The sequence below is a fragment of the Narcine bancroftii genome, chromosome 7 (assembly GCF_036971445.1).
Source record: "Narcine bancroftii isolate sNarBan1 chromosome 7, sNarBan1.hap1, whole genome shotgun sequence".
Lineage (NCBI taxonomy): Eukaryota > Metazoa > Chordata > Chondrichthyes > Torpediniformes > Narcinidae > Narcine > Narcine bancroftii.
Window position 1 is genome coordinate 51,133,876 of NC_091475.1, and position 21,649 is coordinate 51,155,524.

Below are 21,649 nucleotides of genomic sequence, written 5' to 3' on the forward strand. Positions count from 1 at the left end.
CTCTGTGTAGTTATCCAAGACCAATCCCTTTACCCAAATACTGTGATGTTTTAGCTGGAAAACTATTGTGTGCAAGATGTTTTATCTGGTAAGGATCCCACATCATTCTTGCTGCTTGAAAAAAATCACTTTCACTCTTTTTTAATTTCTACCACAATATCAGCCACATAATCTGCCACATGAGGGCATTTTACAAAATCATAAATAGCACTCAGTTTTATCTTATTAGTGAATGAGATTCAGATTTTATTCTGGCAAAACTCTTTGCATGTTAGGCAGGTTTTTAGTCTTTATATTGACCTGTAGCGGTGCACATCCTCATGGTGAACTGGTGCCGCTTGTATCGCCACGTGGCAGGGCAGCCATGGGGAAATGGCGTCGTCAGAGGTTTCTCTCGGACTCCAGCATCCCTTCCAGCGCGCACCCTGGGCAGCGATTATGACGTCACAATGCACCAGGTGACTGAGCTCGTGTTGCCCTTAAAGGGGCGTGCTGAATTTGAACAAAAACAGTCGTTAACGACCCTCAGCGTGGTGGCCGTGTTTCTTCCACTGCTCACACCGCCGCAGGCCAATATTTTAATTTTCTCTTGTTAATTTCAAGAATCTTGTCCTAGTTCCGAAGCCTCTTGTATGGATCTTTACAAAAGAGCAGTTTGAAAATCTTAAGTACTGAAGACAATTGCTAGATTATCATAAGTTAGCAGTTCTCTTTATCCCACTTCACCAACACCTCAAAAATATGATGGATTTGTATATGGACTCGTTTTCCCTGTTAATACAGTTCAGTTAAATGGTATGTAACTTTTGATCTGTGATTCCTTGGTGGTTTAAGATTATTTTCATGTTTACAAGTCTTTTTGTGAGGTTAGAATGGAGGGAGTTGGTGGTGAATGAGGACTCGGTAATTTTCAGAGAACTTGAATTACCAGCAAAACTGATTATTCTTTTTCTCTGCTTCCATAATTTTCAGGTTATCCAGGCAATTATATGGTTGAAATTCCCATGTTTATTAATGAGGACAGAACTATCCCTTATCGAATTATATCCATCAGTGGTATTGTACATACCCCTACATTGATTATTGATCCCCCTTTTGTGAACCTGCATGCAGTTCCTCTCAATACAGAAACAACAGCAACACTCCAACTTACTTGTTTAAACTATCTAAGGTTTGATCATTTGACTTCTTTTGCTTATTCCAATTTTAGCACTCAAGTTAATAATCATTATTGTTGATTTCTTTTTATTGAGTTTATAACAGAAAATATTTTTTAATAAAAACATGCTTCTCTTTTGAAAAAAGAAATATGAGAATTATTAGAATTTGAGGGTTAAACAGAAGATGTATTAAGTAATTAACATGATAAACAAACTGAAGGAGATACAAAATACTTCAGGTGCTGATGTTTCTTTGAAGTTTTATTTGTGACAGTCTTCCATATACTGTTTTAAAGTATTAAGTATTTGCTTTGTACTTCTGTTTTTCTTGGTAAGTAAGTCAATATTTGAGTATGAGTAGAGGGTTGTGATTTAATTTGGAAGGTAATTCATAAGATATTTGTAAACATGCCACGAGGGCTGGTATCCAAACCAGACTGAAGAGCGGGGGACTGAGGAACCCACCCCCCCCCCCCACCGCCTCCCCCAACCATCTACTGCTGAATCTCCCAACATTGGAAAATAAAATCAATGACCTCAGGGCAAGGCTACTTTATCAGAGACAGGTGAGACAAATCTCAGACGTTTGCTTTACTGAGACCTGGCTAATAGTGAACACACTGCGATCCAACCAGACGGTTTCACCATACACAGACTGAACCGGAACTCTGATTCTGGCAAAGGGAGAGAGGGTGGTGTGTGCTTTTTAGTTCATACCGGATGATGGACAGATGTTGGTGTTATGTCAATCTCCTGCTCCATTGCCTTAGAGCAAATAACAATCGAATGCAGGCCCTTCTATCTACCCCAAGCATTCTCATCAATGATTCTCACCTGAGTTTAATTACAAACTGAAACTTGGAGAGCTGCATTATGTGTTCAGTAAACAAAAGAAGGCCCACCCTGACACTCACATATCATAGTTGGTGACTTTAACTAGGCCTGACTCAAGAAAACTCTGCCCATTTATCACTAGCACATGACCTGCTGTACCAGAGATCCCAACACACTTGCTTATCTTAGTGTAGCAGTGATAAAGGCCTATCAATCTTTTCTGAGACCACATTTTAGCAAGTTGGATCACCTGGCAATGTTCATACTGCCTGCATACAAACAGAGCCTACAGAGAAAAGCTCCAGAGATTAAGACAGCTAGAAGATGGCTGAAGAACAGTTACAGGACTGCCTCGAGTCACTGGATTGGACAGTGTTCAAGAACTCAACTGAACACCAGGGTTGTTATCGACTTTATCAAAACAGCTGAGAATGAGAATCTCCCCACGAAATTGTTCAGGGTTTTTCCCAACCAGAAGCCCTGGATGAACAATGAAATCCGGAACCCGTTGAAAACCAGATCACTGGCAATTAAGTCAAGAGATCCAGAACACTAAACAAGAAGCAGATACAACATGTTGAATGTCAGCTTCTGGGCAAAGTGGAGATTCTGGACAAAAATGGAAATAACGAAGGATACTTGACTGCTACGGCCAGGCCTAAATGACAACCTGCTATAAAACTAAATCTGGTGCAATAAGAGACACCAGAGCTTCATTCCAAGATGAGTTCAATGCCTTCTATGCCCAATTTTACCACTAGAATAAGTATGTGCGCAGCCCCACATCCCCTGATGATCCTCTACTGTCAGTATCCAAAGATAACGTATTGTACAGGCCACATTCAGGAGAATGAATTCAAGGAAAGCATTCGTTTCAGGTAGAGTACCCGGCTGAATACTGAAAACCTATGCTGACCGACTGGCCAATGTTTTCATGAATATCTTCCAACATCTCACTCCTACAGGGCATGGTACCCACCTGTTTCAAACAGGCCTCGATTGTACCAGTGCCAAAGAACTGTGTGGTAACTTGCTTAAATGACAACTAACTAGAAGCATTCACATTGAGAGCGATGAAGTATTTTGATAGATTGGTGATGAAGCATATCAACTTCTGGCTGAGCAGCGAGATGGATTCATTCCATTTAGCTACTGCAGCAACAGGTCCATGACAGATGCCATCTCACTCGCTCTACACAAAGCCCTGGAACACCTGGACAGTAAAGATGCATGGATCAGGATGTTCTTTATCATTAAAAGTTTGACATTCAACTCCATAATTCCCTCAAAACTGATCAGCAAACTTCAAGACCTGGGCCTCAATAATTCAATCCTGGAAATAATGTGTAATTCATTTCTGGATTTCGTCACCTCCAGATCACAATCAGTGAAGAATGGAAAGAACATCTCCTCCATAGTCTCCATTAGTACTGGAGCACTACTGGGCGATGTTCTTATCTCCCTGCTCTACTTGTTTTACACTTATGACTGTGTGACTTGGTATGACAATGATACCATGGCAGTGAGTTGAATGAAAAGAGGCGATGAGTCAGCATGCAGCAGGAAGATTGAAAACTTGGCTGAATGGTGCACTAACAATAACTTTGCACTCAATGTCACCAAAACCAAGGAGTTAATTGTTAGCTTCAGGAAGGTAAAACCAGTGCTCACTTCGGCAGCACATATACTAAAATTGGAATGATAAGAGAAGATTAGCATGGCCCCTGCGCAAGGATGACACGCAAATTCGTGAAGTGTTCCATATTTTTAAAAAAATATCTTTTAAAAAAAATTCAAAAAAAAAAGCAAGGTAAAACTAGAGGTGTACGATCACTGACCATTGGGGGAATCAGATATGGAGAGGATGAGCATATTAAATTCCTGGGAGTCACTGTGTCAGAGGATGTTTCCTGGATCCAAAACATCAATGTTATCATGAAGAAAGCACATCAGTGCCTCTGCTTTCTCAGGACTTTGATGAGGTTTGGGGAAAGTCCGGCAAAATAAAGTTGGCACAGTCCAGCACATCACAGGCAAAACTCTCTCCACCATTGAGATTGAACACTGCTGTCAGAAAGCTGCAGCAAAGATTGAGGATCCACACCACACAGGATGTGCTCTGTTCTCGCTACTGCCATCAGGAAAGAGTATAGGTGCCACAAGACTCATACCCCTCCACCATCAGACTTGATCAGAGACTCATTTAAGGACTCTTACTTTGCCCATTATTTATTACTGAATATTTATCTTTTCTGTATTTGTGCAGTTAGTTTGCTTACATTTCTTTTTTTGTTTTCATTTCTCTTTTTGGTACATTTCTCTTTCTTGAGTACAGCTGACATTTATGCTACCAATAAGTAGAAATTCTGCCTGCCCTGCATGACAAATAATCTTAGGGTTGTATGTGATGTCGTGTAGGTCGTCTGACAATAAATTTGAACTTTATCTTGACTCTCATTGCTGGTTGTCTCACTGTTTGCTCGTATCCTTTTGTACAGGTTGGGGCTTCTTATACACAAATGATCTTTGTTCTGTTATGATTTCATGATGCACTGTTTGCATCGGTGTTTAACTATGAAATTCTTTATGCAAACATGTGATAGATTGTTCCTGTGGCTTTTTTTTTTGCCTTTTGATGATCATCTGAATTCCTCAAAAGATTTAATTGAATTAATGTTGGAATTAATTTATTCCAGAAAAATACTTTGCATTATCAGGCAGTTACTTCACAAAAAGCATTGATTGTTTTGGTTTTGTGAAATATTTTTGTTATTATTAAATTAGTGACACAAAAAGCTTAGCTTGTCCTAAAAATTCAAATTTGGCATATCAGTAGGTTGAAGGTCAATCCAATCATCTGGATGTATTCAGTGTGCAGAATTTTTGACAAAACGCAAGATAAAATTATTTGAAGATAAGTGAGAAAAAAAAATTAATTCAACTAAAATCTACATTGACATATTTTAAAAGGGATCCTGTGCTTCTGTGAAATAGTACTTGTTGCACCAATTTTAATTCTATTGTCTTCAAGCATTCACATTTATTCTAACTTTTGTTCTCTAATTCTCTAATTGATCCAGAAACCCTCCAATCCCCAATGAAATCAATTTGCTTGTGAATTCTGTGTCAGCTCCAATTTGCCATAGAATCCAAAAAAAAAAGATTTCCAAAATGAAGTTGGGGCAAATTGAGGCAGCAAGCCCAGGCTTGTCAGTGATTTAGTCCAATGAAAATGGAGTCCCAAGATTTATACTTTTTGCAGCACATGTATGGAAGGCCAGATTAACTCCTGCTTAAATGGCTAAATATTGATGGTTTAATTCAGTTTTGTAACCATCAGCGTGAAAGATCTGATCCATTGTTTTTGTTTTGAAATTGTTGAGAAGAATTGGTTCACTTGGTCATAAGATGCGAATAGGGATGAGGCTTCATTCTGAAGAAGGAATGTTAGTGTGTGATTAATGACTATCTCCAGCTCTTTGCCATGAAACTCAGATGCACATGAGGTTTGCAATTAAGTTGCACTATTCTCTTTCCAGGTCCTTTTGAGGCCTCACTTTTCACTACTGCTGCCAACTCCTCTGATACATGACCCTCCACTAAGTCACTTCTATCCCCCACCAATGCAGGGCATGTTGGTTTGCTTGTTGTGATCAGCAATAGAAAGAGTGGTTATAACTTGTGTTGTTTCCCAAAAGGTGCATGTGTTCCTCTAGTTTCAAGTGATATAGTGGTGGATGTTGAAGAAAATCCATGAAGGGCTAATGGCCTGAAGTCTATTGTGGTTGTCAAGAGCAGCAATCCAGACTAATTGGTTGATGGATAAAAGTGACGGTGCCATTGGCATGGCAACTATCCAAGTTTGCTCCCAGAAATTGACACCCTCAAGCTCCTTCAGAAGTAGGTCGGATTGTTGTGATGCTAGCCTGAGCCTGTGTGAGAGAAGTCAGATCCTTCAATGGTGCATCATGGGCTTATCTCTGCTTGCAGTGGAAGCTAAGATGTTTACAATAATTATTTGAACCATAATTAAATCCATGAATCTTGTCATGGAGCTGGATATGCCATTCATTTGAAAAAGAAGTGGGGTCAATGCACTTTGCAAAGGGATACACGTGACTGGAGCAAGACTTTCCCAGACTCTCTTTTAGGCTATCAGGAGAATGCAAAAATGCTGCTAACGTGTATGCATATCGATGTGAACCCATAGTCTGCTCCATTGCAATCCTCGTCTGGGTTCTCTGGAGTACCACAGATGGACAATCTTGCTTTATAATCATTCAAACTGATTTTTTGTTCTCCATATTCCTGAAATGGTTGTATAATTTATGGTGTGAAATGTTCAGGAGAAATTCTTTGTGTAAGTATGTTGCCTTGTATGAATGTTAGGAAAGTTGGATCACTGTAGGTATGGGTAAAATTCAAGAGAAGTGTATAAGAATGTTGGACAAAATGAAATTTTGGAGGAGATTGTTGTCGTCATGGTAGGGGATAGTTTGGGAGGCTGAGGAGGGATAATAGATAAGATCTATAGGGACACAATCACATTGAGGAAAATAGCTGGGTGTCAGTCAGGAGAGGAAAAGGGAATAGGGTACACCTGTAGCCATTCCCCCCCCAATAACACATACACCACTTTGGATTAGGGGATGACCCATCAAGGACAAATCACGGCAGTCATATCTCTGGCATAGAGTCTGGTTTTGTGTCTAAGGAAGGGAGAGAGAAGAGGAGGGCTGTAGTGATAGGGGATTCAATAATGAGGGGAACATGTAAGAGGTTCTATTGAAGAGAGCGACAATCCCAGATGGTATGTTGCTTTCCAGATGTCAGGGGTATCTCAGATTAAGTCCACGGCATTTTCAAGAGGAAGGGTGAAGAGCCAGATGCTGTGAAATATGCAGGGACTATTTACATGGATAGGAAGGGTGAAGAGGTCCTGCAAAGAGAGTTCAGGGAGTTAGGGGTGATGTTGAACAACATGATTGTGATCTCAGAATTATTGCCTGTGCCACGTGCTAGTGAGGTTAGAAATAGAATGATAATGCATCTTAACATGTGGCTAAAGAGATGGTACAGGAGGGAACCCTCAGATTTCTGGATCATTAGACTCTCTTCCAGGGAAGGTAGGACTTGTGATGGTGGGACAGTTTCCATCTGAAATGTAAGGGGACAAATATCCTTGTGGGAAGGTTTACTGGTGCCTCTCCTGGGTGTTTAAGCTAGATTTGTTGGGAGAGCATATAATGGTGGAGGAGGAAAATGATGTTAAGACTGCATGTAAAGACAGAAATCAAAGGGTTGTGGATGGCTAAAATAATGTTCTTTCCATCTATTTAAATACAATGAGTATTGTACAAAAGGCAGATGAGCTTAGAGACTGGATTGGCACATAATGGCAGGAGGGATAGGAATGGCAGCTTAATGATCCAGGACTCCATTGTTTCTAATGCAATAGAGCAGGGAGAAGTAGCACTGCTAATCAGTGAAAATATCACAGCTGTGCTCTGACAGGACATATTAGAGGGATTGTTTACTGAGGCCATATGGGTGGAACTGAGGAATGGGAAAGGTATGACCACATTTAAGGGGTTACATTATAGACCGTCCAAGAGTTAGTGAGAATCGGAGGAGCAGATTTGCAGGGAGATGGCAGACAGCTGCAGGAAACGTAACGTTGTGATGACAGGTGATTTTAACTTTTGGCATACTGTATTGATGGGACTCTCACAGAGTAAAAGGGCTGGATGGCTTCGAGTTTATCAAATGTATTCCAGAAAGTTTTCTAGATCAACATATTGAGGCACCAATGAGAGAGAGTGCAATACTGGATCTCTTATTAGGAAATGAGATGGCAGGTGACAGAAGTATGTGTAGGGGAGCACTTTGTGTCCAGCGATCATAATGCCATTAGTTTCAAGATAATTATGGATAAGGAAAGGTCTTGTCCTTGGATTGAAATTCTAAATTGGTTAATAGCCAATTTTGAGGAAATGAGAAAGGATCTTGAAAGCATGGATGGACGAGGTTGTTTTCTGGCAAGGATGTGCTTGGTAAGTGCAAGACTTTCAAAGGTGAAATTTTGAGAGTATAGAGTTTGCATGTTCTTGGAAGGATTAAAGGCAAAGTTAACAGGCTTGAGTAACCATTGTTTTCAAGGGATATTGTGGATCTAGTTAAGAAGAAGAGAGATGAAAAGCAAATATAGGCAGCAAGGAGCAAATGAAGTACTTGAGATTAGAAAATGCAGCAAAAAACAAGGATATCAGGAGGGTTCAATAAAGACATGAGGTTGTTTTGGCAGACAAGATTAAGGAAAATCTGAAGGTCTTCTACAGATCTATTAAGAGCAAAAAGATAGTTGGGACAAAATGGTTCTCTTGAAAATCAGAGTGGTTGGCTATGTTCAAAGTAGAGACTTCTTGTCAGAGACAAGATATCACAGACAACCCTGGGATTCTTTTTCCTGTCGGCCAGGCAGAATTTCTACTTATCGATAGTGCAAAAAAAAACTGTGCTCAAGGAAAGATACGTATACAAAGAGAGAAATGTAAACAAGAAGAAATTGGAAGCAAACTGAGCAACACAGAAAATAAATAATTAATAATAATTATGTGCAAAGAGTCCCTAAATGAGTCTTTGAGTTTGTTGTTTAGGGCTCTGGTGGAGGGGTAGCAACTGTTCCTGACCTAGTGGTGTGCATCTTGTGGCACCAATACTTCTTTCCTGATGGCTGCAGCAGCGAGAACAGAGCATGTCCTAGGTGGTGTGTATCCTTAATAATTATTGCTACTCTGCAATAACAGCATACTATGTAAAGGCAGGAATGCCACCAGTCGAAGGCCAGCACTGAGATGACATCACTCCTGTCATCAAAGGCAGGGAGTAAATGTAAGCAGAGCTGGCAGTACAATAAATCATTCTTTGACCTTGCCTCGACTGTGTGAATGAGTCACTCTTGCTCCACACTTTTGCATAGCGCACATGCTACAACATTTTTTTTCCCCCTCCTGAAGACTACAATCAACTCCTTTGTTTTGGTGACATTGAGTACAAGATTTTTGTTAATCCACCAGGTTTTTAATTTCCCTCCTGTATGGTGACTCTTCGCTTCCTTTCATACAACCCACTTCTGTGGTATCGTCTTTTTTTTGAAGACTTTATTTAAAATTTTATAACATGAATACAATAAAGAATTACATTTAAAGAAAAATAGAAAAAAAAATTTAAAATAGAAAAAAAAATTTAAAAAGGTATGATTACAATATTACATCAGAAAACTACACAAAATAACCCCCCCCGTTAATTGTAACACAATATTAATAGTCTAACTTAAAATTAGTCCAATCCTCCCCCCAAAATAAAGAGTGAAGAGTTAATAAAATTGACAATATTATATATGAAAAAAAAAATACCCACTTACAAAAAAGAGATAAAACTTAACCTAAAAAATTCTAACAACAACAAAAAAATTGTCAATACTAAAATATCACACTTAAACATATATTTAAATCAAACTTAAATGCATATAATTAGCAAATGGAGTCCACTTTAACTTATAAAAAGACACCTTATCCTGAATTGAAAAAGATATCCTTTCCATAGTCAAACAAAATTTCATTTCCAAATACCACTTATCTAAAGTTAGTATATTTCTATCTTTCCAAGTAAGTGCTATACATTTCTTAGCCACAACTAAAGCTAAATAAATAAATGAAATCTGATAATCCTCTAAACCTAAATCGATTAATGATTGCATGTTCCCTCATAAAAATATATCGGGATCTAATACAAGATGGATATTATATAAACTGTTAAAAACAGATTGAATACCTTTCCAAAACTGTTGCAACTGATCACAAAACCAAACAGTATGCAAAAAAGTATTGGCCGTCTGATCACATCAAAAACAAGAATCCAACTTACTAAAACCAAATTTTTTAAATTTCTCCGGCGTTAAATATAGCTGATGAATTAAATTATAATTAATCATCGCTAGTCTAGCATTAATTAATTTCCGAATACTATTCTGACAAATTTCCATCCAAGCTTCTTCAGCTATTTTATGTCCTAAATCTTTTTCCCATTTCAACTTATCTTTATCCCAGTCTTTTTTACTATCAATTTCTTGTAAAATACAATACAAATCAGATATATATCCCTTTTTTTGGTATTGAAAGTACATATTCTTCAAAATTAGATTCAGGCAATAAAATCATATGTCGACCACATAACTGTTTTACAAAAGATCTTAATTAATAATATACAAATATAGAATTTGCACTAATACCATATTTCCTTTGTAATTCGTCAAAGGAACAAAAACAACCCTCAGAAAAACAATCAGATAAATTTTTTATTCCCTTCTTTTCCCATTGTTTCAAAGTGGCATTGGAGACCGTAAAAGGAACAAGTTGATTATTATATAATGGCAATCTTCCAGAATATATATTTTTAAGTCCCAATTTTTTAAGTTTACTTGTCCATAAATTCAATAAATGTTTCAATATTGGCACATCATAAGTTCATAATAAATTTTTATTCCATCGAAACAAAAACTCATGAGGAAATTTTTCTAAAATAACTGCCATTTCTATCTTTACCCAACTAGGTGGGTCGTCCATATTCATTAATGCACTAAGAAATTTGAATTGAGCTGCTTCATAATAATGCTGAAAATTCGGTAATCTTAAACCTCCAAATTGAAAATCCCACATCAATTTTCTGATTGCTACTCTTGGAAATTTTCCCTTCCATAAGAATTCTCTAATCACTTTATATAGTTCCTTAAAAAAACTTTTTTTTTAAATAAGGAATTGATTGAAAAAAATATTGTATTCTAGGAAAAATATTCATTTTTATGGTATTAATCCCCCTAGTAAACCCAAAGGTAGATCCCTCCACCTAATCAAATCTAATTTAATCCTTTTTATTAAAGGAAAATAATTAATTGAATACAATTCTTGAAATTCCGTATTAACATTAATTCCTAAATATTTAATTTGTGTAGTCCACTTCAAATTTGTAATATTTTTATATACTGAATAATCACCTTTACAAATTGGTAAAATTTCACTTTTAGCTCAATTTACTTTGTAACCAGATAATTGGCCATAAATTTCTAAACATTCTTGAATTGCAGGTAAAGAAATATCTGGATCCACCAAATATAATAAAACATCATCAGCAAATAAATTAATCTTATATTCCTCATTCAGAACTCTCATACCTTTAACATTTTCATTTTGACGTATTAATTGTGCTAAAGGTTCAATAACTATAGCAAATAAAGCAGGTGACAATGGACGTCCTTTTCTGTGGTATCGTCAGCAAATTTGTAGATGGTGTTATTGTCGTACTGAGCCACAGAGTCAGAGGAGTAAAGTGAATACACCAGGGGGCTATGAATGCAATTCTGTGGTGCTCCTGTACTGATGGAGATTGTGAAGGATATCCTCACCAATTCTGGTCTTGTAGTGAGGAAATGCAGGATCCAACACACATTGGGGTATTGAGGCCCATGTCGGAGTTTGCTAATCAGTTTTAAGGGCATTCTGATGTATGCATCTTTGCTGTCCAGGTTTCCAGGGCTTTGTGTAGAGCCAGTGAGATGGCATCTACTGTAGACCTGTTGCTGCTGCAGGCAAATTGGAATTAGATGATGTTGCTGCTCAGTCAGGAGCTGATGTGCTTCAACAACAGCATCTCTCAACACTTCATCACTGTGGGTGTTGTGCCACTGGTCGGTAGTCATTTAGACAAGTTATCACCCTCTTCTTGGGCACAGGTTCAATTGAAGCTTATTTGAAATAGTGGGGTACTACTCCCTGCCGGAGTGAGATGTTGAAGATATCTGTGACTATATTGGCAAGTTGGTCAGCACAGATTTCTGTCTGGACTGGATACTTTATTTGATTCACTCTCCTGATCATTCTCAGATACTGACAGTGGCAGATCATCTGGGAACATGTGGGTGAACAGTGGCTCTTCCTTGTTTTGGTGGCCAAATCAAGCATCGAAACCACTGAGTTCATTTTGGAGTGAAGCTTTTCTGTCTCCTACTGCACATGCTTTGGTTTTGTAGCAGGTATGTCTGGAACCAGATGAGGGAGATCTTAAGTGGGGTTTTTCCATCTGTATTTACCCAGGAAACTGGCTCAGATTCTAGGAAAGGGAGGAAAAACCACCAATGAAGTCATAGAACCTATATAGATTAAAGATGAGGAGGTTCTCACTGTCTTAAAACGAATAAAGGTGGATTAATCCCCAGGACCTCACAAGGTTTTCCTTGGACTTTGAATGAAGCTAGTGCAGAAATTTCAGGGACCCTGGCAGACATATTTAAAATGTCCTTAGCTACAGGTGAGGTAGTGGAAGATTGGAAGGGAGGTCATACTGTAGCGTTGTTTCAAAAAGTCTCCAAAAATAACCCAGGAAATTGTAGGCCAGTGAGTCTTACATCAGTAGTTCTAACAGATTGAATATTCATGTATTTGGATAGTCAGGGAATGATTATGGATAGTCAGCATGGTTTTTTGCATGGTAGGTCATGTTTAACCAATCTTGTGGAGTCTTTTTTAAGGCAGTTACTAGAAAATTTGATGAAGACTTTAATAAGCACTTTACAAGGTCCCACATCAGAATTAGTCAGGAAGGTTTAGTTGCATGGTATTCATGGCGAGGTAGTAAACTGGAATTGACATTGGCTTTATGGGAGAAACCAGAGAGTAATAATGAATAATTGCTTCTCTGACTGGAGCCATATGACTAGTGGTGTGTCTCAAGGATCAATGCTGTGTCCTTTATTGTTTGTCATCTATACCAATGATCTGGATAATAATATGGTAAATTGGTTCAGCGAGTTTGCAGATGACACAAAGTTTGGAGGTGTAGTGATAGTGAGAAAGGGCTTCAAAACGTAGATGGATCTGATCTGGACCAGCTAGAAAAATGTGTTGCAAAATGTCCGATGGAATTTAATGCAGACAAGTTGCATTTTGGAAGGACAACACAAGGTAGGATGTACACGGTGAATGATTGGGCACTGAGGAATGCGGTAGAACAGAGGGACCTGGGAATACCGATATATAGCTCCATGAAAGTGGTGAAACAGGAAGATAAGTAGACCTTTTAGCACATTGGCTTTCATAAATTAAAGTATTGAATATAAATTTTGGATGTTATGTTATAGATATACAAGACATTGGTGAGACAAAATTTGGAGTATTGTGTGCAGTTTTGGTCACCTCACTGAAGGAAAGATATCAATAAAATTGAAAGAGTGCAGAGAAGATTTACTAGGATGTTGCCCAGACTTCAGGAACTGAGTTACAGGGAAGGGTTAAACAAGACTTTATTCCCTGGAGTCTAGAAGAATGAGGGGAGATTTGATGGAGGGGTAAAGATGGAATAAATGCAAGTAGGGTTTTCCCTCTGAGATTAGGAGAGATACAAACCAGAGGACATGGGTTAAGGGTGAAAGGGGAGAAATTTAGTGGGATAATTTGGGGGAATTTATTCACACAAAGAGTGGTGGGAGTGTGAAACGAGCTGCCAGCTGAAGTAGTGAATGTGGGCTCAATTTTAACATTGAAGAAAAGTTTGAACAGTTACATGGATGGAAGGTGTATGGAGGAATATAGACTAGGCAGAATAGTTTGGCACAGACTAGAAGGGTTGAACGGCTGGTTTTCTGTGCTGTATGGTTCTATGGAGTATTGATGTATATAATGAAATTACTGTGTGAGTGACCTGTGTTCATTTCCTCAACAAATTTGTATCACTGCAGATTCAGTTTGGACTGGAAGGGTATCCACTGAGTGTCAAAAACTACTTCCCTACTCTATTGCAAAGAACATGGGGACAAACATTCAAGGGTTCCTCATACATCAGGAGTTTAGTACTCTATTTCCAACACAATCAAATTTCCACATCTATTCAGATAAACATATTTAACATTGCAGCTGTTGATTAGTCTGTTCCAAGATTGTTGTAAAGCTAAATTTCAAATTATTTTTTAACATATCAACTGAAATCATTTTCTTAAAATTTTTTGAACATTATAATTTATGTTGAAAATGGAAAAAGGAAATTTCTTGACTGTAACCTTTTTGCATGTTGGCAAATTAAACTCTTAATTTGCTTTCAGTGACTGTAAGCTCCAAGTTGAAATTCCAGAGGTGGAAACTGAAGAGGGGAACTGGTTTAAGCCCATATCTTGTGAGTTTCCTGAAGGCTCAACCTTGTTCTATGAAAGTGGAATAAAAATGAGCATTACATGTTCCATCACCTTCTGTTCATTCGTCCCAATTTCAATATCTGTGGATGTCATTTTCATGGATCATGAAAAGAAAAGGTAAAATAAACATGTCGTGGATGTCAGTAGTGCTCCAAGAAGAGATGCTGTCTTACAGCTCTAGTGATCTGGATTGAATTTTAAATTCTGGTGTCTGTATGAAGAGTTTGCATGTTCTTCCTGTGAGCATGTGGGTTTCCTCCAGATGCTATGCTTTCCTTTCATGACCCACATACATATGTGTAGGTGGTTAATGTGCTGCTATAAATTACCCTTAGTATTTGGTGAATGTAGAACCTCGGGAAGTTCAGGGCATTACGACTTGAATAAAATGATATCAGTGCAAGTGTGGTGTAAAATGAATACTCGATGGTTGGCTCGGATGTGGGAGGCGAATGACCTATTTTGTAAGAGAGCAATTATAAATAAAGAGCAGAATTTAAGTTGACTTTTGAATAGTCACAAAATCTGTTGTTTGTAGCACAATATATATATGGGAGGTCACAACAAGGACTATTTTGGGATGAAGTCTAGCACATGTGACAAGAGCCATATAGCTATGCTGAGGGGACAAATTGTGAGGTCGGCAAATACACAATGCTAAATTGATGGCTGTGTTGCTAAAATTAACTTCAGTGCTACTGTAAATGCTCTGCATTTAAATTGAATGGAAGATGGTTCCTGAATAGTGTTAAACAAGAAAATCTGCAGATGCTGGGGCTGAGTACAATACATACGCAAAAGTGCTGGAGAAACTCAGCAGGGTACACAGCATCCATTGGAAGCAAAAGACAATCAATGTTTTGGGACTGAGCCCTTCTCTGTGAATGGGGGGGGGATAAAGGTGGGAGAAAGGAGGAGAGGAGGCAGGAAGGGGAAGGGGAGGTGCACAGGTAAGAGGTAATAAGTGGATATAGGTAGGAGCGTAGAAGAAAAGGAAGCTGAGAAATGTTCAGGGGACAGGGCGGATCCCCCAGAAAGGGTAGCTTTTTGGTATGAGAAAGAAGAGGAGAGGGTGGGGAGCTGGAAGGAACAAGAGAGAGGGGTAGGAAAAGAGATGGACCAGCCATCGGGAAGTGTTGCCAGAGAAGAACCAAATGAATTTGAGGTAGAAGTGAAAGTTGTCAGCAAAGCAGATAAAGTTGACAAGCTTATTATGGGTGCACCTCTGCAACCATCGATGTAATAGAGGAAGAGTTCAGGAGCCTAATAATGTAAACTAAAGAATAGACATTAGGAAGATGTTCTGATGTGTTCATCACAGGGAATTTATAAAGTAGTCATTTTGCACAAGCTCTATTTTTAAGTCACCATGCCAAAAGAAATGGCGGTAACTAAATGACAAAGTGGGTTCTTTGTTGCAGTGTAAACAAGTTCAATTAAAATATTATGCAGATCATATCATTCTGTTAACCGGATCAATCCAAATAACATAATAAGCCTCAGGACCTGTTATGGTTCGCTCTGCACTTCGTAAATTTGCAATACCATTGGCTCAGCTTCTACCACCTCATGGAATAAATATTACACTGCTCAGTTCTGTTGAGGGGAGACTGACCAAAAACTTTAATTTTTCCAAACTGACGCAGGTAATATCTTCAGTGTTTTCCCAAAGTACTTTAACCTATGTTTGGGAAATGAGAACCTAAATATGAGAAATTTTCCATTTTAAATTCCATTTATTGTGCAATGGTGTAATAGACTATCTTCATCTCAAAACAGGTTCAAGCTTCCGGTCTCTGCATCTGCAGATAATTGTCTGTTGACTTTGTATAGATACCTCGCTCTTCACCAAGCACACCAACAAATTGTCCTCAAAACTGGTAAATATATAGTTATATATTGTAAGAATCGAGTAAACATGACATTATTGAACAGTGATTTTTTTCTTTAATTCACATAAACCTGAAGCAATAAAAAAGATCCAATGGTGATATTGAATAAGTCTGTCACCAAAAACTTTGCAAAATATTTTCTTGCATTTTTTGCTCAACTGGCTGTCTGATGAAATCAAGCACATAACATATTTCTATTCTAATTATGTAATAAAATGAATTTTCATAAAACTCCATTATCCACTTCAAATGCTGGAAGCGTGTTTTTTTGAAAATTCATTCCAGGTTCTTCATGTGTATGCTTATGCATGAAGTCACATGCAATTCATACAATTGCATCAAGTAGCAAAATTCTTTTGCTCAGGTGAGATTTGTGTGTGAATCTCAAACTGTGAGGCAGGGCTTCACTGTTAATGGAAGAAAGCTTGACTTTTCCAGTCTACTGCCATAAGTCAGGACCAATCATTTTTTTCACATTGGGTTTCTCTTGTATAGTTTTCTAAATGTGCTCCTTGCTGCTGATGTGCTTTGACCACCAAACACAGCTCCTTCTTTCTTCATCTGCCTGTTCATTGGTTATCTCGTGTCTGAACTCATCCAGACCCAATCTGTTGCATGTATTTGGGGAGGAGAGGGCAGGCAGGATGGATAGTGGTGCAGCAGGAAATGCTGCCATCATCTCAAGCAACCCTTAGTCATTCCTCATTTGCTGTCTGAGTAGTTTCCTCATTCCCCCTGTGTTCACATGGGTTTAACTTGAGATCTCTGGTTTCCTTCTTCACCCCAAGCAAGTTGCCTACTGTAAATTTTGCCGAGATTAGGAAAAGGGTAAGAAGAGAAAAAGAGATCGGTTGATGGGTATTTTTTTAAAGAAACGAAGTTGCAGGCAAATGGGAATATAACAGTCAAGTGGAACAGAAACAGTTGTTTTGCTTGTGATGACATCAATCTGAGAGCCATGTGGCCTCCTGCTTTGTCAAAATGAACAGGAGTCCCAGTCAATGCTTTTTCTAATGACCTATGTGACTTACAACCATCTGCACATACAACCAGATTTTTAAAAATTACATGAAATTTACGTGGTTTATATTATTTTTCACAAACGAGAACAGGGCATATAAGAGCCAAAATGTGCATACTTACCTTGTTAGTGTTCCAGGGTCCCAGGGCTGGGCATGGCAACCTTGATTCCTGTGCAAATATGCGAGTCTTCAGAAGGTGCATGTGTGGTGGGTTCATGTAGAGGAGTTCAGTTGGCACATGCACGAGAATTAAGGATGCAAATTCAATACTGTCAGTGCGCTTAACTCTCATGCATGTATCAACTGAACTCCAATATGTGTACCTACAGCGCTTGCACAGTGGCTTCGCATGTTGTAGTTCAGTTGGCGCATACGTGAGCGTTAAGGATACAATTTCTATATTGTCAGTGCAGTATGCGCCAACTGAACTCCAATACGTGAATCCACTGAAGGCTCGCCCGTGTGCCAACTGAAAACTTGCACATGCGCACAGGCATCAAGATGGCCATGCCCAGCCCCGAGACCCTGGAATGCCGATGAACAAGGTAGAATGTGGAAAGATTCGCCAAGGTTGATCGACAAATTCAGGAAGCTTTAAGTTGTTAGATTCAAATGTACGATGATAAAAATATTTAATTAAAAAATTGTCCCCATGCATATGGGGACAATTCCATCTTGCATCCATTCCAAGATATGACCGATTCTTTGGTCTCCATGACAGTCGTAAGTCAGGGAGTACCTGTATACATTTTCCAGGCCTGTGTATTTTGATCAGATTGTTTCTGCATTGGGTGTTGAATTGACAGTGATTCCATTGGAGTAAAATTTGATTGTTTTTTTTAAATTTTATCAACCATTGATGAAAACTGCAACAAAAAGCACTTGGTTCTCATTGATTAAAACAGATTAATTAAGTAAAGACAATCATAGAAATATAAGTGTAAAAGAGAATCACTCAATTTAAAAAAAAAATGTAAAACTAAAATTGCAATTGTGATAATGAATGTCATTTTTCTGAAGATGTTGTGCATTTCAAGTACATTCTGAAGTTTGCTTTTGACAAATTTGATGTATCTTATTTTGACCAAAGGATCAAGAAGACATAATACTCAATTTTAGGGAAGCCAAAATGTTAGAAGAAATAATCTTCAGTTTGCTAATTTAATAAGCAATTAATGTTTCAGAATCAGAATTTATTGTCATGAACATGTCATGAAATTCATTATTTTGTGGCAACGTGACAGTGCAAATATTGCTATAAAATTACAATTAAAAAATAAATAAATGACTACAAATATAAGAGACAGTGAGGTAGTGTCTCTTGTTCATTGTCCACTCAGAAATCTAATGGCAGACAGGAAGAAACTGTCCTTGTGTCGCTGGGTGTTCATCTTTGGTATCTTGTAGTTACTTTCGAAGAGGGCATAGTTTGGGTGGTGGGGGTCCTTGAGGATAGAGGCTGCTTTTTTAAGACACTGCCTCTTGTAGATGTCCTTGATGGAGTGAAGTCTGGTGCCCATGATGGCACTGGCCGAGTTCACAACTCTTGTGTAGTTTTTGTTCCTGTCCTGTGCGTTAGCACCTCAAAACCAGTCAGTGATACAACGAGTCAGAGTGCTCACCACGGTACACCTGCAGAAATTGGCAAGAATCATTTGTGACATACTAAATCTCTTCAAACTCCTCACAAAGTCATCACTGGTGAGCAATGTTTCCTCTAATTTTTAAGCCGTCAGTGTGTGCAAAAATCTTGTGTTGTACATTTTTTTTCTCCTGTGATCACGTTGGTGCGCACTGAATGCTTGTGCAAAGGTAAACTTAAAAGGTTTCAAGATAATTCTGGCACAGCCTATTTTTCATGGTGAATAAAACTGTATTGGCATGGTTTATATAAAACAAATATGATTAACGACTGGTTTAACTGATTAACTAGTTAACAGAAACAGCTGAGAGATTAATTTCAATAAGTATAATTATTAATTACACTATTTTAGGTAACTAACCTTTTGTGCACTGGTAATGAATTTCCTTTGTGTGGTGGTTGCAAAACGTGTGCACACGCACACCCACACAGCTTAGAGGGTACAACAGTGCTGGCGATCCTTTTTCGTTATTGCATTGACATGAAGGCACCAGGATAGATCTTCCAATATATTGATGCACAGGAATTTGTTTTCATTTCACTGCTGACTCCTCGATGAAGACTGGTTAATGTTCTCCTGATTTCCCCCTCCTGAAGTCCACAATCAGTTCCTTAGTTTTGCCAATTTGAAGTGCAAGGTTGTTATTGTGGCACCATTCAACCAGCTGATCAATCTCCCTCCTGCACATTTCCTCATTGCTGCCTGTGATTCTACTGATGATCGTGGTGTTATTGGCAAATTTGTAGACAGCATTTGAATTGTGCATAGCCACACAGTCATGGGTGTAGAGGGAGTAGATCAGTGAGCTAAGCATTCATCCTTCAAGTGCGCCTGTGTTGATTGTCGGTGAGGAGGAAACGTTTCCAATTCGTACTATCTGATCTTCCAGTTGCGGGGGAAGTGGGTGGGAGTGTGGGGGGTAGAGGCCCAAATTTTGGAGCTTCTTGACCAGTACTGAGGGTATGATGCAGTCGTTGATCATGAGCGTGAACAGGAGCAGTCTGAGCTCATAGCCTTTTTTTAAAAAATTTTAAAAAAATTTCACACTATGAACCATACTGACCAAAATACAAACAAACATTTCCCTCTTGAATATACACAGTGTCATTTTATCCCCGTTCCCCCTCCCTTCCCTCCCTCCTTCACCCCCCCTTCCCATCCACTCAACGTTCAACATATATGATACATTAAACCCATTAAACAATGTCATCACACAATGAAAATAAACAAGAAATTTGTGTCATCTACTTTTACACACTGGGTCAGTTCATTTCATCTTCTTCTCCTTCTGTCATTTTAAGTGGTGGAGGTCTGCAGTAGGACTTCTCTGTTGTGTTCCATGTACAGTTCCCAAATTTGTTTGAATACTATATTATTTTTTCCAATGGAATACATTTATCCATTTCTATGTACCATTGCTGTATTCTCAGGCTATCTTCTAAATTCCAGGTTGACATAATACATTTTTTTGCTACAGCTAAGGCTATCATAATAAATCTTTTTTGTGCTCCATCCAAATCGAGTCCAAGTTCTTTACTTCTTATATTACTTAGAAGAAAGATCTCTGGATTTTTTGGTATGTTGCTTTTTGTGATTTTATTTAATACCTGATTTTGATCTTCCCAAAACTTTTCCACTTTCTCACATGCCCAAATTGCATATACAGTTGTTCCCGTTTCCTTCTTACAGTGAAAACATCTGTCTGATACTGTTGGGTTCCATTTATTTAACTTTTGGGGCGTGGTGTATAGCCTGTGTATCCAATTATTATTGTATCATTCGTAACCTCGTGTTTATTGTATTTCTCATAGTTCCGGAGCATAGCTTTTCCCATGTTTCATTCTTTATCTTTATGTTTAGATCTTGTTCCCATTTTTGTTTGGGTTTACAGCTTGTTTCCTCGTTCTCTTTCTCTTGCAGTTTGATGTACATGTTTGTTATAAATCTTTTAATTATCATTGTGTCTGTAATCACATATTTAAAATTGCTTCCTTCTGGTAACCTCACCCTGCTTACCAATTTGTCCTTCAAGTAGGTTTTCAATTGGTGGTATGCAAACATTGTACTGTGAGTTATACCATATTTGCACTTCATTTGTTCAAAAGATAATAACTTATTTCCCGAAAAACAATTTTCTATTCTTTTGATCCCTTTTCTCTTCCATTCTCTAAAGGAAAGGTTATCTATTGTGAAAGGGATTAGTTGATTTTGCATCAATATTAATTTTGGTAGTTGATAATTTGTTTTATTCCTTTCTACGTGAATCTTCTTCCAAATGTTGAGCAGATGGTGCAGTACTGGTGAATTCCTATGTTGCACCAGCTTTTCATCCCACTTATATAGTATATGTTCAGGTACCTTCTCCCCTATTTTATCTCGCTCTAATCTGGTCCAATCTGGTTTTTCCCTTGTTTGATAAAAATCTGATAGGTATCTTAATTGTGCTGCTCTATAATAATTCTTAAAGTTTGGTAGCTGTAAGCCCCTTTGTTTGTACCATTCTATTAATTTATCTAGCGCTATCCTCGGTTTCCCCCCTTTCCATAAGAATTTCCTTACTTTTTCTTTAGCTCCTTGAAGAATTTTTCTGTTAGTTGAATTTGTAACGATTGGAATAGGTATTGTATCCTTGGGAAGATATTCATTTTAATGCAATTTACCCTTCCTATCAGTGTTAGTGGTAAATCTTTCCAATGTTCTAAGTCGTCTTGTATTTTCTTCATTAATGGCTGATAATTTAGTTTGTATAGATGGCCTAGATTATTATCTAGTTTTATACCTAGGTATCGGATTGCTTGTGTTGGCCATCTAAATGGTGATTCTTTCTTAAACTTTGTGAAATCCGCATTATTCATTGGCA

The 21,649-nt window shown here is 38.1% G+C and overlaps 1 protein-coding gene and 1 non-coding gene across 7 annotated transcripts in view; both read left to right on the plus strand.

Moving 5' to 3' along the window:
• LOC138738909 (cilia- and flagella-associated protein 47-like) overlaps window positions 1-21,649 on the plus strand; it is a 614,550-nt gene that overhangs the window by 219,996 nt on the left and 372,905 nt on the right. For all 6 annotated transcript variants that reach the window (XM_069890090.1, XM_069890093.1, XM_069890088.1 and 3 more), the window contains 3 exons: window positions 973-1,171; window positions 14,143-14,349; window positions 16,012-16,112. In XM_069890090.1, the coding sequence (XP_069746191.1) occupies window positions 973-1,171; window positions 14,143-14,349; window positions 16,012-16,112 (507 nt within the window). The remainder of the gene's footprint in view (window positions 1-972; window positions 1,172-14,142; window positions 14,350-16,011; window positions 16,113-21,649) is intronic.
• Window positions 3,658-3,763, plus strand: LOC138740196 (U6 spliceosomal RNA). Its single transcript, XR_011342735.1, has one exon. It is a non-coding gene; the product is annotated as a U6 spliceosomal RNA (small nuclear RNA).